At 43.5% G+C, this 26,257-nt stretch overlaps 2 protein-coding genes across 3 annotated transcripts in view; both read right to left on the reverse strand.

Annotated features, from left to right (window-relative positions):
• Positions 1-396: 396 nt before the first annotated feature.
• LOC117519859 (protocadherin alpha-C2-like) lies at positions 397-25,017 on the reverse strand. 2 transcript variants are annotated; one of them, XM_034181125.1, is made up of 2 exons: positions 22,291-25,016; positions 397-881 (listed from the first exon to the last, which is right to left on the reverse strand). In XM_034181125.1, exons 1-2 carry the CDS (start codon positions 24,697-24,699, stop codon positions 849-851), a joined length of 2,442 nt encoding a protein of 813 aa, XP_034037016.1. In that variant the 5' UTR covers positions 24,700-25,016; the 3' UTR covers positions 397-848. The 2 variants fall into 2 exon arrangements, with proteins under 2 accessions (XP_034037016.1, XP_034037017.1); XM_034181126.1 differs by lacking the exon at positions 397-881 and adding an exon at positions 13,371-13,391 and having other exon boundaries at positions 22,291-25,017.
• LOC117519860 (protocadherin alpha-C2-like) overlaps positions 397-26,257 on the reverse strand; it is a 39,327-nt gene continuing 13,466 nt past the window's right edge. Inside the window, exons 2-3 of the mRNA XM_034181127.1 lie at positions 6,764-6,799; positions 397-881 (exon numbers count right to left, since the gene is read on the reverse strand). Of these exons, the coding sequence (XP_034037018.1) occupies positions 6,788-6,799 (12 nt within the window). The 3' untranslated portion in view covers positions 397-881; positions 6,764-6,787. The remainder of the gene's footprint in view (positions 882-6,763; positions 6,800-26,257) is intronic.

A 26,257-nucleotide genomic window follows, 5' to 3' on the forward strand; every position in this document is an offset into this window, starting at 1 on the left:
TGTGCATATGATTACAGGTCAGCTGACTACACCCCTGGTCAGCTGACTACACCCCTGGTCACATGAGTGTAATATTTCCTCTTCCTTTCAAAATAAAAAGTGAAGCCTTTGAAGAATGGTTTAGTATTATAAAACAGCTAAATCGAAGCACTTTAAATATTTCATGCAAGAAACAAGTGAAAAGCAGTTGCCCAGTAATTAATAAGGACCTCACTCTTTGCTGATGTGCTTTTTTAAACACATGATAATCTCTCTCATTACTTGTACTCCAGGACTTGCTCACATATGAACCATAAAGTCAAAGACAATGCACAAAATGAGTCAATTCTACATTTCCAAAATACTGATTCTTTTTTGTTCTATACTCCATGAACATAAGTTGGTCCATTTCTTACATTTTGATATTAATTGTGCTATTGGATGTTTCATTTCTTGGTTAAGTGATGAAAACAAACAGTGCAAGACAGAAGATAAAAATGTTAACACCCAATATTTGTTTCTTGGTTGCAGAGGGCAAATAGTCTGTTATCACCATGATAACCCAGTCTGCATCCACTCAAACAGTTCATGTTGTGTCTTCTTGAATATCAAATGGTGTAGTTTTATGTACAATCTTTTTTTTATAGGAGTGTCTGAAGCGATGGTTGGAGTGTGCAGACTGATCATGCACACTGAACGGACACAGAGGCTTTGCTGATTGTTTTTTTCATGTGCTTTGATAAAAGGGTGGGTGTGGGAGGTTGGGGTTGGGTAACAGCGGGCATTGACCATAATTGATTGGGGTTTCTCCTTTCTTTTGTGAAGGCTTCCTATTAGCTTCAGTCCAAAATGCCACTGGAGATGTGGTCTTATTTGGAGCTGCTGCTGCTGGTTGTTGATGCCTGTCAATGACAAAACAGAATTAGAGGAAATAAGCAGAAGACCAAAAGCCTTTTGTCTGACAAAACTGACATGTCACGCATCTGATGGCTGTCACTCGGACAGGGGCTTCAAGCAAAAGACAGAGTGGGTAGAGGGGCTGAGTCAATCCTAGCGGTGATGTGACGAGTCTTTCAATGAGCACCATGTTGTAAGGTTATGTGAAGGAGAGTGGTTGCTATGTAACAGCGAAGGGGGCTGGCTCCACTTTGCATTTTTCCTGCACAAAGAATGAGGTAACATTTCACGCTGCAACAGAAGTGTCATCCTGTGATTTGAGTCAGTAAAACTCAATCCAGTTAGACTTCTTATCAGTGCAATCATACAGGAACTGCACATTCAGACCACATATTCATGAATGTGACAACCTCCCAGTATATTAGTAATGGGCTGGGATGAATTCATTTTCACATGTACACATACCTTTGAAAAGCATGGTAGTTCAATTTATTCAGCACAGATCTGACAGATATTTTCTTATATGTATGTTCCATTAAATGTCCGATGGTGTAAAACAAAGCCAGAAAATAACATCAGTGTTAGTTGATGTGTGTGTGTGGATTATGTGCAGCAGCAGGTTGAGTTTTAGTCCCAGAGTACAGGTTTCATAACAGTTATGTATTACATTCTGGTTTGCATGCAAAAAATAAATAAATGAAATGAAATAAATAAATGATAACTAGGAAAGTCTCACAATTTGAATGCTACTTGGAATATGACTTGATTACTCAAAGTCATTAAATTTAGTTTTTGCAGACCTTTGTCAAATACACTTTTGTGTGATAATGCTGAGATCCCCCCTTACCAGGGCTGATAAAGAAATCCACTTAAAAAAAGTTGTGGTTTTTGATTTTTTTTTATTATTATTATTATTTAAATCTACCTTTGAGTTAAATTTACTTTTTTCATTTTTATTTATTTCACTGTTCTAAATGAGAGTATGCAAATATCATAATATAATATCAGTATATTACTTAAAATCTTTATTGACATGTTAAAACATAAAAAGTGCACATACAACATGTACAAAGTTATTCCATGCTAAATACGAGGTCTATTAGATAATAAACCGACCCTTTTATTTTTTTTTTTAACTATATAGATTTGAATGACGTGCGATTACACCAATCATGCTTGAACCCTCGTGCGCATGCGTGAGTTTTTTCACGCGTGTCGGTGACGTCATTTCCCTGTGGGCAGGCCTTGAGTGAGATGTGGTTCAGCCCTCTCGGCTGAATTCCTTTGTTTCACACGCTGCTCGAGACGGCACCCGTTGCTTTATCAAAAATTTTTCTGGACCTGTGAGGAATATCCGAGTGGACACTATTCGAGAAATTAAGCTGGTTTTCGGTGAAAAGTTTAACGGCTGATGAGAGATTATGGGGTGTTTCTGTCGGTGTAAGGACTTCCCACGGAGCAGGACGTCGTGCAGCGCTTCCAGGCGCCGTCGCCGGCCTGTTTCGACCTGTAAACATCCTAATTTAAGGCTTAATTCACCCAGGACGTCGTGAGAGAACAGAGAAGATTCAGAAGAGGCCGGCATGAGGACTTTATGCGGACATTCCACTGTTTAAGGACATTTTTTAAATGAAAGACGTGCGCGCAAATTCGCCGAGTCGTTTCCATGACGACTTGGCAAATCTGTGTGCGCCGCGACAGGAAAAACACCTCCATGTTGAAAACCATTTGTAAAATTCAGGCGGCTTTTGATGGCTTTCAACAAGTGAGTAACTGAGAAATTGTTTAACAGCTTGGGCATGTTCCAACTTGCCCATTAAGGTTTCCAACGGAGGTGTTTTTCCTGTCGCGACCCCCCGCGGTCGGGTCCAGCCCGACATGCGACTCTGCCCGCACGTTCTTTCATTACAAAATGTCAGAATAAACTCCTCATGCCGACTTCTTCTGAAAGTTCTCTGTTCTCTGACGACTTACTGGGTCAACAGAGCCTGAAATGTGGAAGTTTTCAACTTGAAACGGCGAGACGCTGCCGCCTCGAAGCGCAGATCACTGTCAGGCGCCGTGGGCCGTCCTTACGGCGACACTACCAGACCAAAACCTCTCATCAGCCGTTAAAATTTTTACCGAAAACCAGCTGAATTTATCAAATGGTGTCCACTCAGTTGTGCCTTACACTTTTGAAAAAATTTTGATCAAACAAAGCAGCAGTCTGAGCCATTCCTAAACAATGAAAAAAAAAAAAATCGATGAGAGGGTGGGCGGGTCCTCACTCAAAGACTGCCCACAGGCGAATGACGTAACCCGACAGGCGTGAAAAAACTCTCGCATGCCCACGAGGGTTCAAGCATGTCTGATGTAATCACATGTGATTCAAATCCATATGGTTTTTGAAAAAAATAATAAGGTCGAATACTTTTCTAATAGACCTCGTATGACTACTACTAGCATGGCCCATTATCCATCCATCCATTTTCTTCCGCTTTATCTGGAGTCGGGTCGCGGGGGCAGCAGCTCAAGCAAAGCCGCCAAGACCTCCCAATCCACACACCTCCCCCAGCTCCTCCGGGGGAACCCCAAGGCGTTCCCAAGCCAGCCGAGAGACGTAGTCCCTCCAGAGTGTCCGGGGTCTTCCCCGGGGCCTCCGCTCAGTGGGACGTGCCCGGAACACCTCTCCAGCGAGGCATCCAGGGGGCATCCGGAAAAGATGCCCGAGCCACCTCAACTGACTCCTTTCGACGTGGAGGAGCAGCGGCTCGACTCCGAGCTCCTCCCGAGTGACCGAGCTCCTCACCCTATCTCTAAGGGAGCGCCCAGCCACCCTACGGAGGAAACGCATCTCGGCCGCCTGTACTCGCGATCTCATTCTTTCAGTCATGAGCCAAATCTCATGACCATAGCTGAGGATCGGAACGTAGACCGATCGGTAAATCGAGAGCTTTGCCCCCCTACTCAGCTCTCTCTTCACCACGACGGTCCGATACAGCGACTGCATCACTGCAGATGCTGCACTGATCCGTCTATCGATCTCACGCTCCATCCATCCCTCACTCGTGAACAAGACCCCGAGATACTTAAACTCCTCCACTTGAGGCAAGGACACTCCACCGACCTGAAGAGGGCAAAGCACCTTTTTCCGGTCGAGAACCATGACCTCGGAATTGGAGGCGCTGATCCTCATCCCGGACGATTCACACTCGGCTGCAAACCGCCCCAGTGCATGTTGAAGGTCCTGATTTGACGAAGCCAACAGAACCACATCGTCCGCAAACAGCAGAGACGAGATTCTGTGGTTCCCAAACCAGACCCCCTCTACACCCTGGCTGCGCCTAGAAATTCTGTCCATAAAAATAATGAACAGAACTGGTGACAAAGGGCAGCCCTGGCGGAGGCCAATGCGCACTGGAAACAGGTTTGACTTACTACCAGCAATGCGAACCAAGCTCCTGCTGCGGTTGTACAGGGACCGGATAGCCCTTAGCAATGGACCCCGGACCCCATACTCCCGGAGCACTCCCCACAGGGTGCCCCGAGGGACACGGTCGAAAGCCATCTCCAGATCCACAGAACACATGTGCACTGGGTGGGCGAACTCCCATGAACCCTCGGGCACCCGATGGAGCGTGTAGAGCTGGTCCAGTGTGCAGCGACCAGGACGAAAACCACACTGCTCCTCCTGAATCCGAGGTTCAACCATCAGTCGAATTCTCCTCTCCAGTTCTCTGGAATAGACCTTACTGGGGAGGCTGAGGAGTGTGATCCCCCTATAGTTGGAACACACCCTCCGGTCCCCCTTCTAAAACAGAGGGACCACCACCCCGGTCTGCCAATCCAGAGGTGCTGTCCCCGATCGCCACGCGATGTTGCAGAGGCATGTCAGCCAAGACAGCCCCACAACATCCAGAGACTTAAGGTACTCAGGATGGATTTCATCCACCCCAGGAGCCTTGCCACCGAGGAGCTTTCTAACCACCTCGGTGACGTCGGCCTGGGTAATGGATGAGTCCGCCTCCGAGTCCCCAGTCTCTGCTTCCTCTTCGGAAGATGTGACGATGGGATTGAGGAGATCCTCGAAGTACTCCTTCCACCGCCCGACAACATCCCCAGTCAGGGTCAACAGCTCCCCACCCGCACCGTGAACAGTGCTGGTGGAGAGCTGCTTCCGCCTCCTGAGGCATCGGACGGTTTGCCAGAATCTCTTCGAGGCCGACCGATAGTCGTCCTCCATAGCCTCCCCAAACTCCTCCCAGACCCGCGTTTTTGCCTCTGCGACCGCACGGGTTGCGGCACATTTGGCCTGCCGGTACCCGTCAGCTGCCTCTGGGGTCCCACCTACCAACAAAAATAAGTAGGACTCCTTCTTCAGCTTGACGGCATCCCTTACTTCCGGTGTCCACCACCGGGTTCGGGGATTGCCGCCGCAACAGGCAACAGAGACCTTGCGACCACAGCGACGAGCAGCCGCATCGACAGTGGAGGTGGAGAACATGGTCCACTCGGACTCCATGTCTCCAACTTCCCCCGGGATCTGGGAGAAGCTCTCCCGGAGGTGGGAGTTGAAGACTTCGCTGACAGAGGGTTCCGCCAGTCATTCCCAGCAGACCCTCATGATACGTTTGGGCCTGCCAGGTCTGACCGGCTTCCTACCCTCCCAGCGGATCCAACTCACCACCAGGTGGTGATCAGTCAACAGCTCTGCCCCTCTCTTCACTCGAGTGTCCGAGACACGTGGCCGAAGGTCAGATGATACGACTACAAAGTCGATCATCGACCTCCGGCTCAGGGTGTCCTGGTGCCACGTGCACTTATGGACACCCTTGTGCTCGAACATGGTGTTCATGATGGACAAACTGTGACTAGCACAGAGGTCCAACAACTGAACACCACTCGGGTTCAGATCGGGGAGGCCGTGCTTCCCGATCACCCCCCTCCAGGTCTCACTGTTGCCGCCCACGTGGGCGTTGAAATCCCACAGGAGAACAATGGAGTCCCCAGTTGGAGCGCTATCTAGTACCCCTCCCAGGGACTCCAGGAAGGTCGGGTACTCTGCACTGCTGCTCGGCCGTAGGCCAAGACAACGGTGAGAGACCTGTCCCCGACCCGAAGGCGTAGGGACGCGACCCTCTCGTTCACCGGAGTGAACTCCAACACTTGCCGACTGAGCTGTGGAGCAATAAGCAATGCGACCCCAGCTCTCCGCCTCTCCCCGATGGCCCATTATTTCAATGGAAATTCTCACTTTGGAAAAGGTTCAATATTTGAAAGCATTTTAGTCCTATTTGGTACTTATTTATCCATATGCAATGTTCAGGCTGCAACTTTTCAGGCTTCTTTCTTATCAGAAGAAGCATGACAGACAAAGCCTCCATTCATGCGTGACTGAGCATGACCCTGCTGGAGATAATCCCCTAATTAGCCAACCTGTGATCTTACCTTTAAATTACCGACTTGAGATTCTCAGTCATCATTTGTCCAAGTAAACATAATTACCATTAATTAATGAAACTGATTTCTTATTTCAGTGATGCCTTAAATACTGATTTCTAAAAAACTAATTTTGATTATCTTTTAGATTTTTTTTTACAGTGATTTAAATCATACCAGCCGTGCCCCATACAAACCTCAATCAGACAGAGGAAGTAGGAGTCTATATGTCACCGAGTCTGTACAGAGTGTGACACAATAACAATACATAAATGGTGAGTGTGAAAAATCGAATACAGAAAACTGTATGTGCTGTATTGAAGTGTCCCTGTGCAATAAAGCATATAAGCTTCTCCAAAAGAAACAAAGGGGAAAATGTATTTTAAAAAATGCACTGTGAACAGAACAGAGACAAAAAAAACATTATAAAAGTCATCTGGGGTGAGGGAGTAAGACGCCTGCATACCTCCAGCTGCAGAGTGGGCTTCCTTCACTTAGGGTACTTTGGATGGAGGAGAAAAGGAAACAAGCAATTTAATGGTCAGGTTAATGCAAACACAAGATGTGGAAAGGTTGTGCATGTAGCCTACATTAGAAAATTATTAATATTCTGAAATAGTGCAGACTGTGACCCCATGTTATCAGGCACCAGTGTGCAAAACACAAACATCACACACTGAATGGGGTTAAAAACAAATAGAAAACAGTAGAGTATGGTTTATATTTCATTTTTTGTTCACCCTTGTGTGTTATTCTTACCACACAAAGTTAGGCATGTGAAGAAAGTCAGTGAAATCTTCTCTTTTCACCTTCAAATGTTTGCTTGGATAATCTCACAAGAAACAATATTATTAACGTTACTAGAGTTTGTGTGTCCTGAAAAAGCTGACAGTGATTAAGGATGTTTCTGTGTAGGCTCTCAGTTGTCCAGGTCGTTTCCATAGTAGAGAAGCTTGAATCTTCGACTGCACTGGGTTGCTTGACGCGAGGACGTTTCGCTTCAAATCGCAGAAGCTTCCTCAGCTAAAATTCTTGCTCTGGTGGTCTGACTTCTGTCTTGACTCTTGTAGAGAAGAATAATCAAGAAGTCACAAAAGCTGGAGTTTTAAACCTAACCAGACCCTTCCTACCGAGAGGCTGACTGCTATAGGCTGGTGACTAAACAATAGCTCTAATTAGCACCTATTGTGCTCTAGTTAGCACCCTCCCAATGACAGGGCAGCTGTCCCTCTCCTGATGGCTCCCTTGACGACTCTGCTGATGAAGTGAATGACTCATTACCATGAACAAAAGACTGAAACTCCTTTGACCCAAGTACCCCATTGTAAACGGGGGATAAAGCGTGTCTCAGACCCCCTCCCCAGTTAAGGCTAGGTTTCAAACGTTTCACAAAGAATGCCTCCTTGACCCCTCTCTCAAACCATTTCTTCTCTCTGGCTAATATTTTAACTTCCTTGTCCTCAAACGTGTGGTTAGTGTCTTTAAGGTGGAGATGAACTGCAGACTGAGGTCCATTGGCGCCCTCTCTGCGGTGCTGGTATAGCCTTTTGTGTAAAGGTTGCTTCGTCTCACCTATGTAGTGTTCGTTACAGTTTTCCTGACATCTGATAGAATACACTACATTGCTCTGTTTGTAACTAGGGATCCTGTCCTTAGGGTGAACTAATTTCTGTCTCAAGGTGTTAACAGGTTTAAAGCAAACTGGGATTTTGTGGTGTCTGAAGATCCTCTGTAGTTTTTCCCCTACTCCTGCTAAATAAGGGAGAGACACTCCTCTTCTTCTTGTCTCCGTCTCCTGTCTATCTGGTCTCTTTGTTCTCTGGGACTTCTGCACTTTGTCCAGGGACCATCGTGGGTACCCACATACTGTGAGGGCTTTCCGGACAAGTTGTTGTTCTTTAGCCCTTCCCTCTGCAGTTGTGGGCACCTGTAGGGCTCTGTGTTGAAGCGTCCTGATCACCTCGAGCTTGTGTTCAAGGGGGTGGTTTGAGCCAAAGAGCAGATATTGGTCAGTGTGAGTTGGTTTTCTGTAAACCCCTGTCTGGAGCTGCCTGTTCTCTCCAATCGTAACATCACAGTCCAAGAAGGCTAAATGGTTGTTTCTGGCATCCTCACGTGTGAACTTGATATTGGCATCCACCGAGTTGATGTGTTCTGTAAAGTCCTCAACTTCCTGTTGCTTGATTTTAACCCATGTGTCATCAACATATCTGAACCAGTGACTGGGAGAGATGCCCGTGAAAGATGTCAAGGCTGTCTTCTCCACTCGCTCCATGTACAGATTGGCAACAATGGGGGATACCGGAGACCCCATTGCACAGCCATGAATCTGCCTGTAGTAATTCCCCCTAAACAGGAAATACGTGGTGTTAAGACAGATCTCCAAGAGCTGGCAGATGTGGTCTGGTGTGAGTTTGGTCCTTTCAAGTAGAGACATATCCTCCAGCAGTCTCTGCCTCACAGCTGAGACAGCCTCAGCGGTGGGGATGCAGGTGAACAACGAAGTCACATCAAAAGACACAATTGTTTCATCTGCCTCCAGCTGCAGGTCCTTGATCTTGTTCACAAAATCTTGTGTGTTCTCCACATGGTGTTCTGAGTTGCCCACTAGAGGAGCCAAAATCCACTTGAGGTGCTTGGCCACATTGTACGTGATGGAATCTGTGCTACATACAATAGGCCTGAATGGCACGTCCTGTTTGTGGATTTTGGGCAGTCCATAGATGCACGGAGTGGCGTCCCCAGGGTACAGTCTGTAGTATGTCTGCCTGTTGATGAGTCCCTCTTTCTCCAGGTTTTGGAGGTAGCTAATGATTTTCTTCTACAGTGATTAAGGATGCACACCAGTGTTGGAGGGTGTATCTGCACATGCTAAAAAGCACAACATTAAAGTTCCATACAAATATATTGGGACAATGACAGAATTGAAAGCAAATAAATAAATACATATAAATTGAGCTCATTTTTTCAGACAGTTAGCTTCAAATTTAGAGTAACTGCTTCCAAACTACATGAGCAATGTAGTATTTATATTCTTTTTGTGTGTGGCTCTCGGGTTTTAAGGTCAGGTCTGGTCTGGAAGCATGCACTGGTGCTGTGCATCACTGCATCTACCACACTGCAGAGCCACAATGGATACTGGATGGCAACCACCCAGGCAGACAACCAGTCCATCCTCACCTCTAGAAAGTATCCATCTATATCTGCCACAGCCACATGACATCTAGGCATCCCCTTAGCTTTTCCATTTGCTTGGTTCCTCAACACTGAGGCACCTCCATGATGGATCACACACAGAGAAATGTGCTCCATGTCCAAAAAGTCATACCTGATATTCCATTACAATCAAGAGATCTAGGCTCTGATCTTTAGGGGGGCTCAGCCCCTTACAAGGAGGCAACATGCATGCATTACCCACAAAAATATTGCAACACCCCCCTCCCCCAAACTGTTTAATCAGTCATTTCAATGGATAACCTTGAATACATTAATATTTTCTGTGATATTCTACAATTAAGCACAAAGTAACCAAATTCCAAAGTGTTGGAAATGTGCATCTTGCCAGAATTCTGTACTTACTGAGTTCACTATAGTGATGACTGACCATGAATAAATTCTCACAGTTTTGTGTGGCATAATGGACAACATTAATGATTTTTGTATTAATTGTGTCAGATATTTCAGTTTGTTCATGTATTTACCTTTATTCACATTTTTAAAATTTTAATGTAACACAGCTGATAGGCTAGACACCAACACTGTGTGGGACCACCAGCAATGTTACACAAACTATGATGAAGGCATTCATGAATGATGACACATGATTCAATAATAAATCAGTTTAGGATGATAATCAAAAATGTATGTGATCCGAAAACACTTGCTGCTCAATAATCAAACAACTCACTCATCAAATCCGATCCGTTGTGCTCGACATAATTCAGCAGCTTATAAAAAGCCTCGTCATTTATAGATCAGTTAGTAAAAGCATTTCTTAATATACATCAAATAATCAATTATGTGACTGGAAAGACACCAACAAATCTGACCAAACTTTTCATAGGGTTGAGGGAAATAAATTGTTACTGTACTAAAACATGTTATGGGATGTTGTGGTATGCCTGAGGTAAGATTTGGTCTACCATATCTCACGGTATGTCATGATTTAGCGTCATGAAATATATGTTAATCTATTGGTTCATGATATTGTCACGAAAAGTGCAACATTTTCATAAGGGGAGCACAAATTTATTCTAATACATTCCGTGAGGGGAGCACAAAATGAAAAGTACTGTGGGGGGGGGGGGGGGGGGGTCTGGGGGTGGTTATGGTTACGGTTAGTAATAGTAAGATATAAATAAGACACCCTGTCTTAAAAATTTTACTCATTTCGTGATGGGAGCACGACAAAAAACATGTGAGACTGGGTTTGTTATTGTAAATTAGAAGATGCGTAGAGGCTGGAACAGTCAGGTCAGACCAACCTATTGCTTCTAACATGTAAGCAAGCAGAGCAAATCTGGGAATTGCTTCGACAGCAGTTTGCCAAAGGAATTAGAACTGGGGAAAAAACAAAACAAAATAAAACAGGAAATCAGATGATTGAGTCTGGATGCAATGCCAGTATCATCATATGCCTTAGATAAGAGGTTAAAAAAACAACACATTGAATTCAATGTGAGAAGAGTTTTTTGCAGCTCCTGCCTCTGTCTGCTCTGACATCTGTTTCTGCAATAAAACTAGTCACCTTCTCCTTCATGTGGATTTTATTGGCAGTTTTCACACCTAGTGGTCCATTGCAGCTACCAGCTGGTCTAGAGTGCAAGACAGATATGACATTATATGGAAGGGGTTTGGTCAAAGCAATGAAGTCCACATAGATGGCATTTATGAGTTACAAGGTAAGATAACTTTTGTTGAGGCAGAAAAAAATATATATATATATATATATATTGTATATTTAAATGTTCTATTTTTAATAAAATATTCTAAAGTTGGAATAATAAACACAGGTTTTTTCAGGCTTTAGTTATTATACTCTTTAAACTAGCGGCATTGTCAAATTATGTATTGTGATGAATAGAAATCAACCAATATGGGTGAAAAATAATCGTGATTGTAGTTTTTACCATATCGCCCAACTCTACTGTCCAAATCAGTTTCTGTGGTAATGTCATATGTAACAATGACAGCTTCTAAATTAGAAAGTGAATATCAAGGAACACATTACAAAACAATGTGCACTGAAGCTGGAACTCTGGTACAGAATGTAAAAACCTGCATCCACTTCATCAGTAAATGTATAAGCATTTTTTTTTATACAACATATTGACAAACATGATCTGTAACAGCAAAAGAAAAAGAAATCCAAATAGGAAGCCTGACCAACATTAAGGCCATGAAACGTAATCTTATTGTCAACAATTATTAATGGCAGTGATCTGTGACTCTGATGACCCAAATGAGCTACAGAGAGGTATAAAAACAAATATCCTTAAGAGCAGGTGCACTCCGCACAGCCTGTGGGTTGCTCTGTGCAGTCCCCTTAATTGCGTTTGCATACAAAACTCTAAATTCAGCCTTGACCCACATCACAACCTCGGCTTTCTTGTAAACAATACATCCCCAATACACAGCACTGTGGAACTCTGCCACAGTTGCAGCATTTAAACTGGGGTCCATTCTCACACAGTCAATAACCTTGTTCCCCCTTACACCCACCTGCCACACCTCTGCTTGCTCCGGTACACCACAGCAATGTGGCCAAACCACTGGCAGTGGTAACACCAGAGAGGTGGCTGCACGTAACAGAACAGAAAAAAACCCTTCACCATCAAACACTAACATCACACACTCACTGTCCACAGGCATACCATCTTCAGTCCTCTGCAGAAATCTGATTTTGGAACATGTCCAGGTCCCCAAAAATAACTCCCCTAATCAACTTTTGATGCGAAACATTGCAACACGACACTTCCTTACCACATAAAGATGCAACAATCAAGGCCTTGTAACACTGGGCCTCGTCTTTTTGCAAAACAAGGAACCATCACACAAAATCTTGGCCTGTGTTATCTCCCAGAATTTGGCACACAAATGCTTTGTCAGTGTTACCAGGTAACACCAACTAAAAAACATCTCCGAATGCAAAAAGTACCTTAAACACGTCTGAGGTCAGCTTCAACTGACTCACAGCAGCCACTGTTTGCGTCACTGTCCTCAGAGGTCGAGCCTTCACACAGTTTTTTTCCCCTATCATGCGGTCGCACAACATACCAGGGTTCCTCAAAGGGGACCTGCCACACTACCATGCCACCAACTATCACACGTATAAAACACCAGCTGCACTCTAGCCCCCATTCTCAATGGCCCAACAGGGATGACCCCACCAGTCAGTACACTTTTGCGGAGTGCAGCAACTACAATGATCCTAGGAGATAACTGTCACTTCAAAAACATTTAATATTTCAGCTTTCTGTCAAACAAGACCACGGGGAATACCGCTGCCACAGTGACTTGGCAGAATATTAATGAATGGCTGGAAGACAATAACATTTTTAGATGTAGATTTGTATCACTGAAAAGAAAACCATTTCACAAATCTTTATTTTTATTTATTTTGCAATTTTGCAATTTTGTGCTGGTGTAGCAGTAAAATTACTTTTGTTCTATCGAGTCTCAAACCATTTACGAGAGGTTTTCGTTTTAAATACTTCAAGCTGCAAATGCTTTCTCAAAAATCAGCATATAAACAGTGATAAAGTAACCGTCTAAAGCATTTAAGAAGGTCAACCGTTTTCTGGGAGATTAAATATAGAGATGAAAACAAAATTCAAATGATGCCCAATACCAATAAAAGCAACTGATGCATTAGCAAACAATATGAGGGCTTTGTGATGCATACTTGCAAAATGCTGATTAAATTTGAATTCAAATAGTTGGGAGACATATGCAGAAAATATGAAGAAAAGAAGTTAATTTCTCAGAAATGAACACTGCAGTTAGCTAATGTTAAATCATATAAAAAAATTCCAAACACTAACTTTCAACTTCAGTTTGATGGCCAACTGTTTGCAAAATGATATTTCTCATACCTGCAGAGTGGAGGCAGCAGAGTCACTAGTCTCTGTCAGTCCTGTGCTTCTTGGTATACTGGACACGATGTATCTGGATCCTTTTGGCAGAGGCTGTCTAACCACCAGCTTTCCTTTCCTGGTCTCTGCTAGAAACAGACTGTACCAGTAAGCATCGTTGGACACCAGAGTGGAATCTGCGATGGTGGAGTTCCTCTCACTGATCACACTGTTCCTGCAGGATGGAGCCGCTTTGCTGGGTGTGGTTTTCTGACACTTCAGCACAATGGTGACCAATATGGTGATGAGCAGGAGAAATGACACCGAGCCCAGACCGATGACCAAATACAGATTTAAGTCTGAAAAGATGTCATATTCTAGACGCTCCTCAGTCATGTCAGAGTAGGCCTTAACAGCAGTCTCCACTGTGGACAGCTTGATGGTGACTGTAGCAGAGAGAGCAGGATCCCCGTTGTCCTTGGCAACAACAACCATTCTCTGGTGACGTGGATCTCTGTAACTGAACATCCTCATGGTCCTGATCTCTCCATTGTATTGGTCCAGACTGAACAAGGTGGCATCAGTCACCTGGAGAAACTGGTAGGTAATCCGAGAGTTGTGCACTGAGTCTGTGTCTATGGCGATCACCTTGGCAACCAGAGAGCCTTTATCAGTAGATCTGGGGATCTTCTCCTCCACCACTGAGCCGTGTGGTCTCCACGGAGAGACAATAACCGGAGTGTTGTCGTTCTGGTCCACAATAATGATGTGGACGGTCACATTACTGCTGAGTGGAGGAGAGCCAGAGTCTCTGGCCTCAATGTGGAAAAGAAACTCCTTCTCAATCTCATAGTCAAAAGTTTTCAGTGCATAAAGATTACCGTTCTCTGGATTGATGGAGAACAGCATGGACATGGAGGTGTTGGCTATCTCCTTCTCTACAATGAAATAAACTAGATACTGGTTTTCATGGAGGTCAGGGTCAAACGCAGTGAGGGAACTGAGCAAAGCTCCAGGTGCGTTATTCTCCATCACACGTATGGTGTAAAATGACTGAGGGAACTGAGGAACATTGTCATTAACATCCAGCAGTTCTAAAGTCATAGTTTCATTGTCAGATAAAGGAGGAGAACCTCTGTCTGTTACAGTGAAAGTGATGTCATATTCTGGAACCTTCTCACGGTCTAAAGGCTCTGAGATGATTAATTCATAATAATTATCAGAGGATTCTCTCAATTTGAAAGGCATATTATCAGGAATATGAAGATCAACCACTCCGTTATCACTTGAGTCCTTATCACTCACACTAACTACAGCTATCACTGTGTCTACAACTTGATTCTCTTTGATTGGACTTTGAAATGATCTAATTGAAATTTCTGGGTGATTGTCATTCATGTCTGTCACATTTATTGTCACTTTGCACTGTCCAGATAAAGAGTTTGGGCCTTTATCGCTGGCAATAACCTCCATTTCATAAAATTTAAAATCTTCATAATTTATCATCTCTTTCACTCTGATTTCACCATTTTCTGGATTTAACTCAAATATTTTTTGTGTTCTCTCCGACGTGTACAAACTATATGAATAAACAATATCAGCATTGGATCCTTCATCCAAATCAGTGGCGTTAAGTTTAATTACCAGACTGCCAATCGGGGAGTTTTCCATCACATCCACGACGTATTTGTCTTTTTGGAAAACAGGGGCGTTGTCGTTCACATCGAGCACACGAACAATGATGCTGGCTGTGCCGCTGCGCACGGGGTCTCCTCCGTCCACAGCCGTCAGTGTGAGATTATGAACCGCCTGCTGCTCTCTGTCCAAAGCTTTGATCAGAATCAAATCAGCAAACTTTGATCCATCTCTCCCCGTCTGAATTTTCAGGGCAAAATGTTCACTTGAGCTCAGGTGGTATCCCTTCACAGAATTCGTTCCGACATCTGGGTCGACAGCGTTGTTGAGTGAGAATTTCTCACCAACGGAACTCGATTCAGAAATATCCAAATGCATCGTCCCCCGCCGAAAATGAGGAGCGTTGTCATTAATGTCTGTGATTTCCACCTCGATATTAAACATGCGTTCTGGATTTTCAATCGTTGCGTCTAATTTAAGGAAACAGTAGATGGATGTTTTCAGTGGACACAAAAACTCTCGATCGATCCTCTCCACGATATACAGCTCTCCGGTGTCTTTGTTGATATCGAGATATTTTTTCGTGGCGACAGCGTCGATGCGCATTTTTCTTTTCGTCAGGGTCTTCACATCTAACCCCAAATCAGACGCTAAATTAGCCACGGTGGCGCCTTCCTCCATTTCTTCCGGCACAGAATAATGAGTGACGGTTAAAACCGTGCTCATAATGGCAGAAAAAAAAAGAAACACTGAGATGAACCATCTTCGGGAAAACTGGCGGATATGACGCGCCATCGAGAGGATTTCTTCCTTCAACCACTGAAACGTGAAGAGCAGGAAAAAGTCGAACGATCCGGTGGCGAAAGTAAAGACGATCTTCAGCACGAGAGAGCCTTAAATGAAACCATGAGATGTGCGTGCAAAGTGTCTGATCATCAGTCTGATTCTCATCCTCCAATGAGAGCGCGCGACAGCTATGACCTCACCAGTGAGTACGCTTTTGTGGAGAGCAGCGACATCGATCCTGTGAGAAAACTGTCACTTCAAAAAACTTTTAATTCTACTTTGCGTTACACATATTTTATTATTATTACTTTGGAAATATATTTTTTGTTGTTATTTCTGAGCAGCACGACGGTGGGCAGTGGTTAGTTCTGTTGCTTCACAGCAATAAGGTCATGGGATCGAGTCCCACCTGTGGCCTTTCTGTATGGAATTTGCATGTTCTCCCCGTGTTTGCGTGGGTTCTCTCCGGGTGCTCCGGGTTCCTCCCACATCCAAAGGCATGCAGGTTTGGTAGGTTGGAAAATTCAAATTGTCCGTATAGGCGTGCGTGCACGGATTGAATGTGTTTGTTTGTCTATATGTCACACTGAGACAGACTGGCGTCCTGTCCAAAGTTTGCCCCGCCTCACGCCCTGGGGTTGCTGAGATAGACTCCAGCCCCCGTGACTCTTAATTGGAGTAAGCGGTTGAAGATGAATGAGTGAGTGAGTCATATTTCTGAAAAGAAGACGTAGAAGCAGACGACTGATTTTATTTAGAAAGTTCAATGTAAGTGCATAATATAATTGTAAATACATTAAAAAATACATATATGACGCAAGAAAGTGAAAACACTTATTTCCATTGTGGTCCAAAAGTTATTTGAGCTTTTGCTGGTTTTGAATTTATGATGGCGCAGTAATTTAAAAGTTCAGCTTTGTTTATTTAGTCTCAAACTATTCAAGTAACGTTTTTGTTAGAAATACTTTAAACTGCAAAGATTTTCTCAAAATCATCTTCATTAGTGACAGATTTTTTTATCTTCCTTTTGATGACTTTTACGCACGTATTTCTGTGCGTAAAACGTGCGTAAATGATAGTAACCCGTGTGTGTCCGTTTCGTTGGTGACTTTTACGCACGGATTTCTGTGTTTTCGACTTTTAATCAAAGTTTTTTCGTTTGAAAGTAACTTCATTATATTCCTGTTGATGAGTTTTATGCACGGATTTATGTGCGTAAACCGTGCGTAAAGGACTGTGGCTCCTGCTATGAACAAGTTAATAATGTCCGTTTCTTCGTTTGTGTTGATACACATAAGCAATTAATTATGATCCAATTAAGTGCACCACGTGTAAATTTTCAGCACTAAACACACATCGAAACGTGCAAACAGAAAGAAAAAAGAATGGGGAGGGCAAATGATGCTGCCAATTTATTTATTTGAAAACAATTTAAAAGGTGTTCAACATTAAATGTCAAAAACATAATTATAATTGTTTAATATGCTTAGCGTTTTGTTGAATACCACTTAATGTCACAGCCACCTGGGAGATTAAATATTTAATTGATAATGATGAAATGGAAAAAAAAAAAATTTGAATGGTGTCTAATATCAGTAAAGACACTTCGATATCAACAAACAATATGAGGCATTTGTGGTGGATAGGTGCATCTCAGAAAGTTCAATATTGGTTTGTCACGTATTTTAGATGACGAAAAGTTTATATTCTAGTTTCAATCCATAGAAACCAAATGTTTGCCATTTTAATTCTAAGTTTGATAATTACAGCCTACAGCTCCTAAAAACAGCAAATGCATATCTCAAAATATTAGAATATTTCAGGAGATCAGTTTAAAAAAAATGATTTATGATACAGAAATATCGAACTTCTAAAAACGTGTTCATTTATGCACTCAGTATTTGGTTGTGGCTCCTTTTGAATGAATTCTTCCATCAGTGTGGTGTGGCGTGGAAGTGATCAGCCTCTAGCACTGCTGAGGTGTTCTGGAAGTCCAGGTTGCTTTGACAGCAGCCTTCAGGTCGTCTGGATTGTTGTCTCTGGTGTCTCTGATCTTCCTCTTGTCAACATCACATTGAGAATCTGAGGGATTGTCTATATGGACAATCAAGAACAGTAACACCATGGTCAGCAACTCAGTTACTAGTAGATTTGGCACTGTGAGTAGGTGCCAAGTCCTGCTGTAAAAGAAAATGAGCATCTCCATAAGGCTTGGCAGCAGATGAAAGCGTGAAGTGCTCTAACACCTCATGGTAGATGGTTGGGTTGACATTGGATGTGATAAAACACAGTAGACAAACACCAGCAGATATAATATGATGCCAAATCATCACTGACTTTGGAAACTGCACCTGAAACTTCAAGGAGCTTGAATTCTGTGCCTGTCCACTCCTCCATACTGTGGGACCTTGATTTCCAAATTAAATGCTAAATTTACTTTCACATGAAAAGAGAACTTTGGACAACTGAGCAACGGTCCAGTTCTTTTTCTCCTTAGCCCAGGTAAAACATTTGACATTTCTGGCACCAGGAATACTTGTAGCTCATTTCCTGGACACATCTGTGTGTGTTGGTTCTTGATGCAATGACTCCAGCTGTACTCCACTCCTTCTGAAGCTCCCCCAAGTTCCGGAATTGGCTTTGCTTGACAATCTTCTCAAGGGTGCAGTCATCCCTGTGAATTGTGCATCTTTTCTGAGTACACTTTTCCCCTCCAGTCAACTTTCCATGACTACGCTTTCATCTAGAACTCTGTAAACAGCCAGAGCTATCAGCAATAACCTTCTGTGGCTAAACCTCCTTGTTCATGGTGTCCATGAGTGTCTTCTGGACAACTGTCACTTCAGTAGTCATCCCCATGATTGTGGTTGTGTGTGCTGAACCCAATTTGAAAGATTCATGGTCTTCCAAGTGCAAAAACAGTGACTCAAAATAAAATATTCTAATATTTTAAGATACGCATGTTCTATATTTTGGCACTGTAGGCCATGATTATCAAAAATAAAATTCAAAATGAAACACTTTAGTTTCTATGTACTGAAACTAGAATGGTAAATTTTAACTCTGAAAAAACTGATGAAAATATCGAACTTTTTCACAACATTTAAATGATTTGAAATGCACTTGTACTTGCAAAATGCTCATGAACGGTCAAATACAGTAGTTCTACAATATGCATACAGGACTTCTTCTTCTTCTTCTTTGTCTTTCGGCTGTTCCCGTTAGGGGTTGCCACAGCAGATCAATTGTTTCCATCTCACCCTGTCCTCTGTATCTTCCTCTGTCACACCAACCACCTGCATGTCCTCTCTCAGCACATCCATGAACCTCCTCTTTGGTCTCCCTCTTCTCCTCCTGCCTGGTGGCTCCATCCTCAGCATCCTTCTCCCTATATACCCTGGGTCCCTCCTCTGCACATGTCCAAACCATCTCAATCTCGCCTCTCTGACTTTGTCTCCAAACCGTCCCACCTGAGCTGTCCCTCCGATATGTTCATTCCTAATCTTGTCCATTCTTGTCACTCCCAAAGAGAATCTCAACATCTTCAGCTCTGCCACCTCCAGCTCTGCCTCCTGCCTTTTTGTTAGTGCCACGTCTCTAAACCATACAACATAGCTGGTCTCACTACTGTTTTGTAAACTTTCCCCTCAACTCTTGCTGATATTCTTCGGTCACAAATCACTCCTGCCACCTTTCTCCACCCATTCCACCCTGCCTGCACTCTCTTCTTCACCTCTCTACCACACTCTCCATTACTTTGAACAGTTAACCCCAAATATTTAAACTCATCTACTTTCACCACTTCTACTCCTTGTAACTGCACTATTCCACTGGGCTCCCTCTCATTCACACGCATGTACTCAGTCTTGCTTCTACTGACTTTCATTCCCCTTCTCTCCAAAGCATATCTCCACTTCTCCAGACTAGACTCCACTTGCTCTCTACTCTCACTACAGATCACAATGTCATCTGCAAACATCATAGTCCATGGGGACTCCTGTCTGATCTCATCTGTCAACCTGTCCATCACCACTGCAAACAAGAAAGGACTCAGTGCTGATCCTTGGTGTAATCCCACCTCCACCTTGAATGAGTCTGTCATTCCGACTACGCATCTCACCGCTGTCACACTATTCTTGTACATGTCCTGCACTACCCTAACATACTTCTCTGCCACTCCAGATTTCCTCATACAATGCCACAACTCTTCTCTTGGCACCCTATCATAAGCTTTTTCTAAGTCCACAAACACACAATGTAACTCTTTCTGTCCTTCTCTGTACTTTTCCAACAGTATTCTCAGAGCAAACACTGCATCTGTAGTGCTCTTTCTAGGCATGAAACCATATTGCTGCTCACAGATCTTCACCTGTTTTCTAAGCCTAGCTTCTACTACTCTTTCCCATAACTTCATGCTGTGGCTGATCAGCTTTATGCCTCTGTAGTTACTGCAGCTCTGCACATCACCCTTGTTCTTGAAAATAGGAACCAGCATACTTCGTCTCCACTCCTCAGGCATCCTCTCACTTTCCAAGATTTTATTAAACAATCTGGTTAGAAACTCTACTGCCATCTCTCCTAGACATTTCCATGCCTCCATTGGAATGTCATCTGGACCAACTGCCTTTCCACTCTTCATCTTCTTCACAGCAGCCCTCACTTCTTCCTTGCTAATCTCTTTTACTTCCTGATTTACTCTCACCACATCATCCAGCCTTTTCTCTCGCTCATTTTCTTTATTCATCAACTCTTCAAAATATTCCCTCCACCTTCTCAGCATACATTCCTCACTTGTCAGCACATTACCATGTGCATCTTTTACCACCCTAACCTGCTGCGCATCCTTTCCAGCTCTGCCCCTTTGTCTGGCCAGTCGGTACAAGTCCTTTTCTCCTTCCTTACTATTCAACTTCTTGTACAGCTCGCAATATGCCTTTTCCTTTGCTTTTACCACTTCTCTTCTCACCTTACGCCACATCTCCTTGTACTCCTGTCTACTTTCTTCATCTCTCCGACTATCCCAAAACTTTTTCGCCAACCTCTTTCTCCTTATGCTTTCTTGGACCTCTTCATTCCACCACCAAGTCTCCTTGTCTTCCTTCCACTGTCCAGATGTCATACCCAGTACTGCCCTAGCTGTCTCCCTCACCACATCTGCAGTACTTTTCCAGTTGTCCAAAATTGCTTCCCCTCCAACTAGTGCTTCTCTCACCTGCTCACTAAATTTCACACAACAGTCTTCCTCCTTCAGCGTCCACCATCTGATCCTTTGTTGAGCTCTCACTCTCTTCTTCTTCTTTACCTCTAAAGTCATCCTACAAACAACCATCCTATGCTGTCTAGTGACACTCTCTCCTGCTACCACCTTACAGTCTGGGATTTCTTTTAGCTTGCATCTCCTATAAAGAATGTAGTCCACCTGTGTGCACCTTCCTCCACTCTTATGTTACCCTGTGCTCCTCCCTTTTCTTAAAGTAGGTATTCACCACAGCCATTTCCATCCTTTTTGCAAAATCAACTACCATCTGTCCTTCCCCATTCCTATCCTTGATACCATATCTACCCATTACTTCCTCATCACCTCTGTTCCCTTCACCAAAATGCCCATTGAAGTCTGCTCCTATCACCACTCTTTCATGCTTGGGCACACTCTCCACCACCTCATCTAACACACTCCAGAAATCTTCTTTCTCCTTCATCTCACAACCTACCTGTGGGGCATATGCACTGATGATATTCATCATCACCCCTTCAATTTCCAACTTCACACTCATCACCCTGTCAGACACTCGCTTAACCTCCAACACACTTTTAACATACTCTTCCTTTAAAATGACCCCAACACCATTTCTCTTCTTGTCCTCACCATGGTACAACAACTTTTACCCACCGCCGATGCTCCTGCTCTTACTTCCCTTCCACTTGGTCTCTTGCACACACAATATGTCTACCTTTCTCCTTTCCATCATATCAGCCAGCTCTCTCCCTTTACCAGTCATACTACCAACATTCAAAGTCCCCACTCTCATTTCCACCCTTCTAGTTTTCTTCTTCTCCCGCTGTCCGTGGCAATGTTTTCCTCCTCTACTTCGTCGTCTTCGCCCAGCAGTAGCCAAATTTCCACCGGCACCCTGTTGAGCAATAGCACCAGTGGCGGACGTTGTTAACCCGGGCCGCGACCGATCCGGTATGGGAATTCGATTCTGAGTCTGCATAGTTGGGTTGGCTTGTTTTACGCCGGATGCCCTTCCTGACGCAACCCTCCTCATTTATCCGGGCTTGGGACCGGCACTCAGAATGTACTGGCTGCACGCCCCATGTGGCTGAGTTGCAATATGTATACAGGACATATGAGGAAAAGGCGAAGAAGAAAAAAATCTCACAAGTGAACACTGCAGTCAGTTCATGTTGAACAAACAATGTTAAATATTCTGCATACTGCAGCTTTCAACCTCAGTTTGTGGGACATCCGTTTGTAAAATGATATAATTATTCTTACCTGCAGAGTGGAGGCAGCAGAGTCACTAGTCTCTGTCAGTCCTGTGCTTCTTGGTATACTGGACACGATGTATCTGGATCCTTTTGGCAGAGGCTGTCTAACCACCAGCTTTCCTTTCCTGGTCTCTGCTAGAAACAGACTGTACCAGTAGGCATCGTTGGACACCAGAGTGGAATCTGCGATGGTGGAGTTCCTCTCACTGATCACACTGTTCCTGCAGGGTGGAGCCGCTTTGCTGAGTGTGGTTTTCTGACACTTCAGCACAATGGTGACCAATATGGTGATGAGCAGGAGAAATGACACCGAGCCCAGACCGATGACCAAATACAGATTTAAGTCTGAAAAGATGTCATATTCTAGACGCTCCTCAGTCATGTCAGAGTAGGCCTTAACAGCAGTCTCCACTGTGGACAGCTTGATGGTGACTGTAGCAGAGAGAGCAGGATCCCCATTGTCCTTGGCAACAACAACCATTCTCTGGTGACGTGGATCTCTGTAACTGAACATCCTCATGGTCCTGATCTCTCCATTGTATTGGTCCAGACTGAACAAGGTGGCATCAGTCACCTGGAGAAACTGGTAGGTAATCCGAGAGTTGTGCACTGAGTCTGTGTCTATTGCGATCACCTTGGCAACCAGAGAGCCTTTATCAGTAGATCTGGGGATCTTCTCCTCCACCACTGAGCCGTGTGGTCTCCACGGAGAGACAATAACTGGAGTGTTGTCGTTCTGGTCCACAATAATGATGTGGACGGTCACATTACTGCTGAGTGGAGGAGAGCCAGAGTCTCTGGCCTCAATGTGGAAAAGAAACTCCTTCTCAATCTCATAGTCAAAAGTTTTGAGTGCGTAAAGATTACCGTTCTCTGGATTGATGGAGAACAGCATGGACATGGAGGTGTTGGCTATCTCCTTCTCTACGATGAAATAAACTAGATACTGGTTTTCATGGAGGTCAGGGTCAAACGCAGTGAGGGAACTGAGCAAAGCTCCAGGTGCGTTATTCTCCATCACACGTATGGTGTAAAATGACTGAGGGAACTGAGGAACATTGTCATTAACATCCAGCAGTTCTAAAGTCATAGTTTCATTGTCAGATAAAGGAGGAGAACCTCTGTCTGTTACAGTGAAAGTGATGTCATATTCTGGAACCTTCTCACGGTCTAAAGGCTCTGAGATGATTAATTCATAATAATTATCAGAGGATTCTCTCAGTTTGAAAGGCATGTTATCAGGAATATGAAGATCAACCACTCCGTTATCACCTGAGTCTTTGTCATTGACGCTAACTACAGCTATCACTGTGTCTACAACTTGATTCTCTTTGACCGGACTTTGAAATGATTTAATTGAAATTTCTGGGTGATTGTCATTCATGTCTGTCATATTTATTGTCACTTTGCACTGTCCAGATAAAGAGTTTGGGCCTTTATCGCTGGCAATAACCTCCATTTCATAAAATTTAAAATCTTCATAATTTATCATCTCTTTCACTCTGATTTCACCATTTTCTGGATTTAACTCAAATATTTTTTGCGTTCTCTCTGATGTGTACAAACTATATGAATAAACAATATCAGCATTGGATCCTTCATCCAAATCAGTGGCGTTAAGTTTAATTACCAGACTGCCAATCGGGAAGTTTTCCATCACATCCACGACGTATTTGTCTTTTTGGAAAACAGGGGCGTTGTCGTTCACATCGAGCACACGAACAATGATGCTGGCTGTGCCGCTGCGCACGGGGTCTCCTCCGTCCACAGCCGTCAGTGTGAGATTATGAACCGCCTGCTGCTCTCTGTCCAAAGCTTTGATCAGAATCAAATCAGCAAACTTTGATCCATCTCTCCCCGTCTGAATTTTCAGGGCAAAATGTTCACTTGAGCTCAGGTGGTATCCCTTCACAGAATTCGTTCCGACATCTGGGTCGACAGCGTTGTTGAGTGAGAATTTCTCACCAACGGAACTCGATTCAGAAATATCCAAATGCATCGTCCCCCGCCGAAAATGAGGAGCGTTGTCATTAATGTCTGTGATTTCCACCTCGATATTAAACATGCGTTCTGGATTTTCAATCGTTGCGTCTAATTTAAGGAAACAGTAGATTGTTGTTTTCAGTGGACACAAAAACTCTCGATCGATCCTCTCCACGATATACAGCTCTCCGGTGTCTTTGTTGATGTCGAGATATTTTTTAGTGGCGACAGCGTCGATGCGCATTTTTCTTTTTGTCAGGGTCTTCACATCTAACCCCAAATCAGACGCTAAATTAGCCACGGTGGCGCCTTCCTCCATTTCTTCCGGCACAGAATAATGAGTGACGGTTAAAACCGTGCTCATAATGGCAGAAAGAAAAAGAAACACTGAGATGAACCATCTTCGGGAAAACTGGCGGATATGACGCGCCATCGAGAGGATTTCTTCCTTCAACCACTGAAACGTGAAGAGCAGGAAAAAGTCGAACGATCCGGTGGCGAAAGTAAAGACGATCTTCAGCACGAGAGAGCCTTAAATGAAACCATGAGATGTGCGTGCAAAGTGTCTGATCATCAGTCTGATTCTCATCCTCCAATGAGAGCGCGCGACAGCTATGACCTCACCAGTGAGTACGCTTTTGTGGAGAGCAGCGACATCGATCCTGTGAGAAAATTGTCACGTCAAAAAACATTTAATATTTCTACTTTGTGTTAGACAATATATTTTATTATTATTATTTCGGATATAGTTTTTTGTTGTTGTTTTTTTTATTTCTGAGCAGCACGATGGTGGGCAGTGGTTAGCTCTGTTGCTTCACAGCAATAAGGTCATGGGATCGAGTCCCACCTGTGGCCTTTATGTATGGAATTTGCATGTTCTCCCCGTGTTTACGTGGGTTCTCTCCGGGTGCTCCGGCTTCCTCCCACATCCAAAGGCATGCAGGTTTGGTAGGTTGGAAAATTCAAATTGTCCGTATAGGCGTGCGTGCACGGATTGAATGTGTTTGTTTGTCTATATGTCACCCTGAGACAGACTGGCGTCCTGTCCAAAGTTTGCCCCGCCTCACGCCCTGGGGTTGCTGAGATAGACTCCAGCCCCCGTGACTCTTAATTGGAGTAAGCGGTTGAAGATGAATGAGTGAGTGAGTCATATTTCTGAAAGAAGACGTAGAAGCAGACGACTGATTTTATTTAGAAAGTTCAATGTAAGTGCATAATATAATTGTAAATACATTAAAAAATACATAGATGACGCAAGAAAGTGAAAACACTTATTTCCATTGTGGTCCAAAAGTTATTTGAGCTTTTGCTGGTTTTGAATTTATGATGGAGCAGTAATTAAAAAGTTCAGCTTTATTTGTTTATTTAGTCTCAAACTATTCAATTGACGTTTTTGTTAGAAATACTTTAAACTGCAAAGATTTTCTCAAAATCATCTTCATTAGTGACAGATTAATTTCTTATCTTCCTTTTGATGACTTTTATGCACGTATTCTGTGCGTAAAACGTGCGTAAATGATAGTAACCCGTGTGTGTCCGTTTCGTTGGGATCTTTTACGCACGGATTTCTGTGTTTTCGACTTTTAATCAGTTTTTTCGTTTCAAAGTAACGTCATTACATTCCTGTTGATGAGTTTTATGCACGGATTTATGTACGTTAACCGTGCGTAAAGGACTGTGGCTCCTGCTATGAACAAGTTAATAATGTCCGTTTCGTCGTTTGTGTTGATACACATCAGCAATTAATTATGATCCAATTAAGTGCACCGCGTGTAAATTTTCAGCACTAAACACACATCGAAACGTGCAAACAGAAAGAAAAAAGAATGGGGAGGGCAAATGATGCTGCCAATTTATTTATTTGAAAACAATTTAAAAGGTGTTCAACATTAAATGTCAAAAACATAATTATAATTATTTAATATGCTTAGCGTTTTGTTGAATACCACTTAATGTCACAGCCACCTGGGAGATTAAATATTTCATTGATA

Source organism: Thalassophryne amazonica, chromosome 11 (genome assembly GCF_902500255.1).
Source record: "Thalassophryne amazonica chromosome 11, fThaAma1.1, whole genome shotgun sequence".
Lineage (NCBI taxonomy): Eukaryota > Metazoa > Chordata > Actinopteri > Batrachoidiformes > Batrachoididae > Thalassophryne > Thalassophryne amazonica.